The following is a 7,715-nucleotide window of genomic DNA, read 5'->3' on the forward strand; positions in this document are numbered from 1 at the left end:
GAGCGACAGACCAGGTAGCTTCCACACAGCGTTACGCAACCGATGAAAAGATGCCGCTCGACTGATTCGGAGTGAGATCTCTGCTGTTAAACCGGAGCCGGTCATGAGCACATTGTCCAGGTATGGGAAACTCTCCACTCTTTCCACAACTGCCCTATCACCGATTGGGAGTTGTGGGGGTGGAGTGTTCGATGGTACAAAATACCCAGGAAGGTGCTTAGTTTTGGTGGGGCTGATGGTAAGGCCCCACCTCTTAGTGGCACACTCCAGGTTCAGCAGCAGCACCTCTAACTCCTCCTCTGAGTGAGCGGCAATTACCAGATCAGCAGCATACATCACGTGGTTGAGCAATAGGGAGCCATCCCTTGATCACACCCGGGCATCGATCAGCCTCCCATTGTATCTGTACCAAATGGAAATTCCCCCGGTACAGCTATTGAAGGCTTCACGAACTACGCGGTCAAAATAGATGTTAAATAATGTGGGAGCCAAAGGACATCCCTGTCGCACCCCAAGGTGTACAGGGAAAGGCTCTGACTCCCGGCCACGTAGATTTACCCGGACCCGCTCACCATCATGAAAGTCCTTAATGATCGTGAGCAGAGGGTCAGGGACTCCGAAAGCACGAAGAACAACCCAGAGCCCAGGCCTACTGATGGTATCATAGGCCTTGACCAGGTCCATAGAGCATAGATGTAGGTCTTGGTGGAATTCCTGACACCTCTGCTGTAGCAAACAGACACACACGCGCACACACACACAGACTGACACACGCAGACACACATAGAGACGCACACACAGACACACACAGACTGACACACATAGAGACACAGACACACACACACAGACACACACACGCACACACACACTCACTATATATACCAAGATGATGGAGTTGAAGGAAACTGCTCCCTCGCAGAGAGTTGGTATAATCGGTTCATCATCATCATCATCACCATCATCATCACCATCATCATTACCATCATCATCACCATCATCATCACGGTGGCTTGGAAATGTTAACCACCTCGCCTGGTCCACAGGAGGTCTGTGTCTCTCATCACCACGGTGGCTATGAGATGTTGACTACCTCGCCTGGCCTACAGGAGTTCTGTCTCTCTCATCATCATCATCACGGTGGCTATGAGATGTTGACTACCTCGCCTGGTCTACAGGAGGTCTGTGTCTCTCTCATCATCACCACAGTGGCTATGAGATGTTGACTACCTCGCCTGGTCTACAGGATGTCTGCGTCTCTCTCCCCGTGGTGGTCGCTGCGTGGATTTTGTCTCCGGCTCCTCCTCCGCTTGTACCCTCCACGTTCAGAGCCTTGGGCTGCTGCTGTCAATGTCACGTGACGGTGATGACGATGATGATGTCATCAGTCACGTGGTGGAGCTGCTGCTGTCAATGCCCACGTGATTATGACGATGATGTCATCAGCCACGTGGTGGTCAGAGCCTTTGGCTGCTGCTGCTGTCAATGTCACGTGACGGTGATGATGATGATGATGTCATCAGCCACGTGGTGGTCAGAGCCTTGGGCTGCTGTCAATGTCACGTGACGGTGGCGATGATGATGTCATCAGCCACGTGGGTGAGCTGCTGCTGTCAATGCCCACGTGATTATGACGACGACGACGACGATGATGATGTCATCAGCCACTCGGTCGAGCGGCTATCCATTCGTGATGCCTCATGTCGGTGCTTCTGAAAATAAACAAGAATCTGTACATAGCAGCTCGGTATTTATGGCCTACGAACCTTGGTTAAGCAGTGGGGGGGTGGGGGGGATAAGGGGCGGTCCATAAATGACGTCACACGATTTTTGACCCCTCCCCCCTCGTCACATGACGTCACAAATGTCTGACCCCCCCCCCCCCCATGTGCGTGACGTCATGTATGGCGGGTTTGTACTCCCAGCCGGAGCAGGGAACTTTGGCGAGTGACGTCATACGCGCCTCGAGGTTGCCCCTTTGGGTTCGATGTCGTCACGTTCACGATGTCGTCACAGTCGATGTCGTCACAGTCGATGATGTTGTCACAGTCGATGATGTCGTCACAGTCGATGATGTCGTCACAGTCGATGTCGTCACAGTCGATGTCGTCACAGTCGATGATGTCGTCACAGTCGATGATGTCGTCACAGTCGATGTCGTCACAGTCGATGTCGTCACAGTCGATGATGTCATCACAGTCAATGTCGTCACGTTCACGATGTCGTCACAGTCGATGATGTCGTCACAGTCGATGATGTCGTCACAGTCGATGTCGTCACAGTCGATGTCGTCACAGTCGATGTCGTCACAGTCGATGTCGTCGTCACAGTCGATGTCGTCACAGTCGATGATGTCGTCACGTTCACAATGTCGTCACGTTCACAATGTCGTCACAGTCGACGTCGCCACAGTCGACGATGTCGTCACAGTCAACGTCGTCACAGTCGACGTCGTCACAGTCGATGTCGTCACAGTCGATGTCATCACAGTCGATGTCGTCAGTCGATGTCGTCACAGTCGATGTCGTCACAGTCGATGTCGTCACAGTCGATGTCGTCACAGTCGACGCTGCGTCGTTAGAAAGCCTCCAGCGGCCGATACGGCCAAGTCCCCAGCGGGGTTTGTGCTGGTCACGTGATCAGCACGTGCTGGTGGTCACGTGATCAGCACGTGGTGGTAGTCACGTGACCAGCACGTGGTGGTGGTCACGTGACCAGCACAAACCCCGTTGGGGACTTGGCCGTGTCGGCCGCTGGTGGTTCAACTCCACTTCCTCCTGCTCTGTCAACCACCACCACCAGCGCCACCACCACCAGCGCCACCACCACCAGCGCCACCACCACCACCAGCACCAGCACCACCACTGCATCGGTCACAGAGTCAAAGTGCCCATATCCAGCAGCAGCAGCTGCAGCGTCAGCAGCAGAGTCAGCTACGTAGACATCTGAACCCCACCGCCGACACCGCTGTTCATCGCTCCCGCGGACGGCGGTTCAATTCCACTTCCTCCATCAACCACCGCCACCGCCGCTGTGTTTCTGTCGCAGAGTCAAAGCGTCCGTCACTATCTGGGCACCAGCAGCAGCAGCAGCGGCAGCAGCGGCGTCACCGCTGACGCCAATCGGATCGCTCCGGACGCCGCATCGCTTCCCCCGCTGCCGACGGCCGTGGGCCTCCCGGTGGCCGCCGACAGCCGCCTCACGCACCGCGGCCTGCCGGCCTTCTTGCGGCACTTCCTGCGAGCCGGAGCCGGAGCCGGCGGCGGCGTCGTCGCCTCTGAAGCGGCGCCGGTGGCGGCGGCCGCGGCCGACACCGGCGCGGCCGCCATGAGCAGCGGCCGCCCGGTCCTGGAGGCCTTCAGTCGAGGCCCCGGGGCCGTGGGGAGAAGCGACAGGCCGTACGAGGGCGCGGTGCCGTGACCACCACCACCGCCGTGAAGGCCGTCGTCACGGCCGTCGTCACGGCCATCGTCACGGCCACCGCCGTGAAGGCCGTCGTCACGATCGCCGTTGGCCTCAGCGGCCTCGTTGGCCTCGTTGGCCTCGTGGTCGTCGTCACGGCAGTCCTGGAAGAGGGCCCAGGGAAGGCCCTTGAGGTCGCGGCCGGCCAGGGCCGGAGGCTGCGCGCAGGCGAGGTCCGAGGTGGAGCCGCGGAATTGTCGGAGCCACAGGGAGAGGGAGCGGGCCGAGCAGTCGCAGAGCCACGGGTTGTCGTTCAGACGCAGGTACCTGGGGGAGAGATCACGGGGTAACCTGGTAACCTGGTTACCGGGTTACCGGGTCACCTGATAACCGGGTAACCACAAGGAGAGGGAGGGAGGGAGCCAAGCAGTCGCAGAGCCACGGGTTGTCGTTCAGACGCAAGTGCCTGGGGAGAGATCACGGGGTAACCTGGTAACCTGGTAACCGGTTCGTGAAAGTGATCCGGTCGAAATCGTCAGCACGTCCTCCGTGCTAAGCGATCGCTTCCTCGTGTTACAGCGGAGATCATCGTGAGGAGCCGGATCATCACCACCACCATCTCCTCCACCACCACCATCTCCTCCTCCACGACCACCACCACCATCTCCTCCACGACCACCACCACCATCTCCTCCACCACCACCACCACCATCTCCACCACCACCACCATCTCCTCCACCACCATCTCCTCCTCCACCACCACCTTCTACTCCTCCACCACCACCACCATCTCCTCCACCACCACCACCATCTCCACCACCACCACCACCACCACAATCACCATCTCCTCCACCACCATCATCTCCACCACCACCAACTCCTCCACCACCACCACATCTCCTCCACCACCACCACCATCTCCTCCACCACCATCTCCTCCACCACCATAATCAGTAATCACCACAACCAGGGTGGTGACGCCTCCTACTCCACCACAACCACCACCTACTCCACCACCACAACCACCACCTACTCCACCACCACAACCACCACCTACTCCACCACCACAACCACCACCTACTCCACTACAACCACCATCTTCCTTCTCCTCCACCTCCTCCTCCCCCTCCCTCCTCCACCACAACCACCTCCTCCAGCTCCACCACCTCCTACTCCACCACCACCTCCTCCACCACCACAACCACCACCTCCTCCACCACCTCCCCCTCCTCCACCACAACCACCATCTTCCTCCACCACCTCCTCCTCCTCCCTCTCCTCCACAACCATCATCTCCTCCACCACCACCACCACCTCCTCCACCACCGCAACTACCACCACCAGCACCACCACCACCAGCACCACCACCACCACCAGCACCACCCCCTCACCGGAGCCCGTGCAGGTGAGCGAGCGTGCCCCCGGCGAGCTCCCTCAGGCTGTTGTTGAACAGGAACAGGGTGCTGAGGCGGCCGAGGTCTCTGAACGCCGCCGGGTGCACGTGCGCCACCTGGTTGTCGTGCGCCAGCAGCCGGTCGAGCGAGCGCAGGCCCCCCAGCGAGGCCCGGCCCAGGGCGCGCAGCCGGTTGCCGTGCAGGAAGAGCGACGCCAGGTTGGCCAGGCCGGCGAAGGCCCCGTCCCGCAGCTCGGCCAGCGCGTTGGCCTGCAGGTCGAGGAAGCGGAGGCTGCCCAGGCCCTCGAAGGCCCCTGGGGGCAGGCCGCGAAGGCCGCAGTCGTACAGGTGGAGCGAGCGGAGGGCCCCCAGGTCGCGGAAGCTGCCCGCCGCCAGCGAGCGCAGGCCCCGGTTGCGGCCCAGGTCCAGCTCCTCCAGGCGACGGAGGCCCGCGAAGGCCGCGACGTCGACGGAGCGGATCTCGTTGGCGGCGAGCGAGAGGGCCCGGAGCGCCGGGCTCAGACGCGGCGACGGGCGGCCCCCAGCAGCCTCATCGTCGTCGTCGCTCCGGGTCAGCGACGAGATGCGGTTGTTCTGCAGCCAGAGGCGCTCCGCCGTGGGCGGGATGCCGTCGGGAAGGCGCCAGAGGCCGCGGCCCTGGCAGCTCGCCGTGGGGGGGGAGTCGTAGCAGACGCAGTCGCCGGGGCAGGCGGCAGAGACGGTGGCGATGGTGGTGGCGGCGGCGACCGCCGGCGGTGGCGGCTGGACGGACGCGAGAAGCAGGAAGAGCCAGGGGAGGAGGGGCCAGACGGGGCGGTGGGGAGGTGGTGACGCCGTGGTGGTGGTGGTGAGGGTGGTGAGGGTGGTGGTGGTGGTGTGGTGGTGGGGACGGTGGTGGTGAGGAGAGGGGTGAGGAGGGGTGGACATCGTGTCCGCTGTGGGGGGAGGAGGGTGAGCGGAAGGCAGGTTAGAGCGACTCACCCACCACTCACCCACCTACTCACTCACTCACTGACCCAGTCATTCACTCACCCACTCACAAACTTACCCACCCAGTCACTCGCTCACCCACTAACTCACCCACCCACTCACTCACCCAGTCACTCACTCACCCACTCACTCACCCACCCAGTCACTCACTCACCCACTCAATCACTCACCCACCCAGTCACTCACTCACCCACCCATCCAGTAACTCACTCACCCACTCACAAACTAACCCACCCAGTCAGTCACTCACTCACTCACCCACTCACTCACCCACTCACTTACCCACTCCCCACTCACTCACCCACTCACCCACCTACTCACCAACCCACATCTCATAGCCACCGTGATGATGATGATGAGAGAGACACAGACCTCCTGTAGACCAGGCGAGGTAGTCAACATCTCATAGCCACCGTGGTGATGATGATGAGAGAGACACAGACCTCCTGTATATCAGGCGAGGTAGTCAACATCTCATAGCCACCGTGATGATGATGAGAGACACAGACCTCCTGTAGACCAGGCGAGGTAGTCAACATCTCATAGCCACCGTGGTGATGATGATGAGAGAGACACAGACCTCCTGTAGACCAGGCGAGGTAGTTAACATCTCATAGCCACCGCTACTTTTGACGCTGTGGTTATCTGCTGGGCTTGACTGCCCGAATGCGACATCACATCCACTGCACCACTCACCATGGTGACATCACATCCACTGCATCACTCACCATGGTGACATCACATCCACTGCACCACTCACCATGGTGACATCACATCCACTGCATCACTCACCATGGTGACATCACATCCACTGCACCACTCACCATGGTGACATCACATCCACTGCACCTCTCACCATGGTGACATCACATCCACTGCATCACTCACCATGGTGACATCACATCCACTGCATCACTCACCATGGTGACATCACATCCACTGCATCACTCACCATGGTGACATCACATCCACTGCACCACTCACCATGGTGACATCACATCCACTGCACCTCTCACCATGGTGACATCACATCCACTGCATCACTCACCATGGTGACATCACATCCACTGCATCACTCACCATGGTGACATCACATCCACTGCATCACTCACCATGGTGACATCACATCCACTGCATCGCTCACCATGGTGACATCACATCCACTGCATCACTCACCATGGTGACATCACATCCACTGCACCACTCACCATGGTGACATCACATCCACTGCACCACTCACCATGGTGACATCACATCTACTGCATCACTCACCATGGTGACATCACATCCACTGCACCACTCACCATGGTGACATCACATCCACTGCACCACTCACCATGGTGACATCACATCCACTGCACCACTCACCATGGTGACATCACATCCACTGCATCACTCACCATGGTGACATCACATCCACTGCACCACTCACCATGGTGACATCACATCCACTGCACCACTCACCATGGTGACATCGCATCCACTGCACCACTCACCATGGTGACATCGCATCCACTGCACCACTCACCATGGTGACATCGCATCCACTGCACCACTCACCATGGTGACATCACATCCACTGCACCTCTCACCATGGTGACATCACATCCACTGCATCACTCACCATGGTGACATCACATCCACTGCACCACTCACCATGGTGACATCGCATCCACTGCACCACTCACCATGGTGACATCGCATCCACTGCACCACTCACCATGGTGACATCACGTCCACTGCACCTCTCACCATGGTGACATCACATCCACTGCATCACTCACCATGGTGACATCACATCCACTGCACCACTCACCATGGTGACATCACATCCACTGCACCACTCACCATGGTGACATCGCATCCACTGCACCACTCACCATGGTGACATCACATCCACTGCACCACTCACCATGGTGACATCACATCCACT

The 7,715-nt window shown here is 58.9% G+C and overlaps 1 protein-coding gene across 1 annotated transcript; it reads right to left on the reverse strand.

The window, feature by feature from the left end:
- Positions 1 to 2,496: 2,496 nt before the first annotated feature.
- LOC144739267 (reticulon-4 receptor-like 2) lies at positions 2,497 to 5,719 on the reverse strand. The gene is made up of 3 exons (XM_078622237.1): positions 4,791 to 5,719; positions 3,064 to 3,726; positions 2,497 to 2,566 (listed from the first exon to the last, which is right to left on the reverse strand). Exons 1-3 carry the CDS (start codon positions 5,717 to 5,719, stop codon positions 2,497 to 2,499), a joined length of 1,662 nt encoding a protein of 553 aa, XP_078478363.1.
- Positions 5,720 to 7,715: the final 1,996 nt, after the last annotated feature.

The sequence above is a fragment of the Lampetra planeri genome, unplaced genomic scaffold (assembly GCF_965212315.1).
Source record: "Lampetra planeri unplaced genomic scaffold, kcLamPlan1.2.h2 scaffold_139, whole genome shotgun sequence".
NCBI lineage: Eukaryota > Metazoa > Chordata > Hyperoartia > Petromyzontiformes > Petromyzontidae > Lampetra > Lampetra planeri.

Bases quoted from the DNA above. Each gene is read 5' to 3' on its own strand.
- LOC144739267 (XM_078622237.1), bottom strand. From the start codon at position 5,719: ATGTCCACCCCTCCTCACCCCTCTCCTCACCACCACCGTCCCCACCAC. The intron at 3,727-4,790 runs GTGAGGGGGTGG...TCTCTCCCCCAG, and splicing joins GCTCACCTGCACGGGCTCCG to GTACCTGCGTCTGAACGACA. The intron at 2,567-3,063 runs GTGACGGACGCT...CTAACGACGCAG, and splicing joins CTGCTGCTGGTGCCCAGATA to CGTCGACTGTGACGACATCG.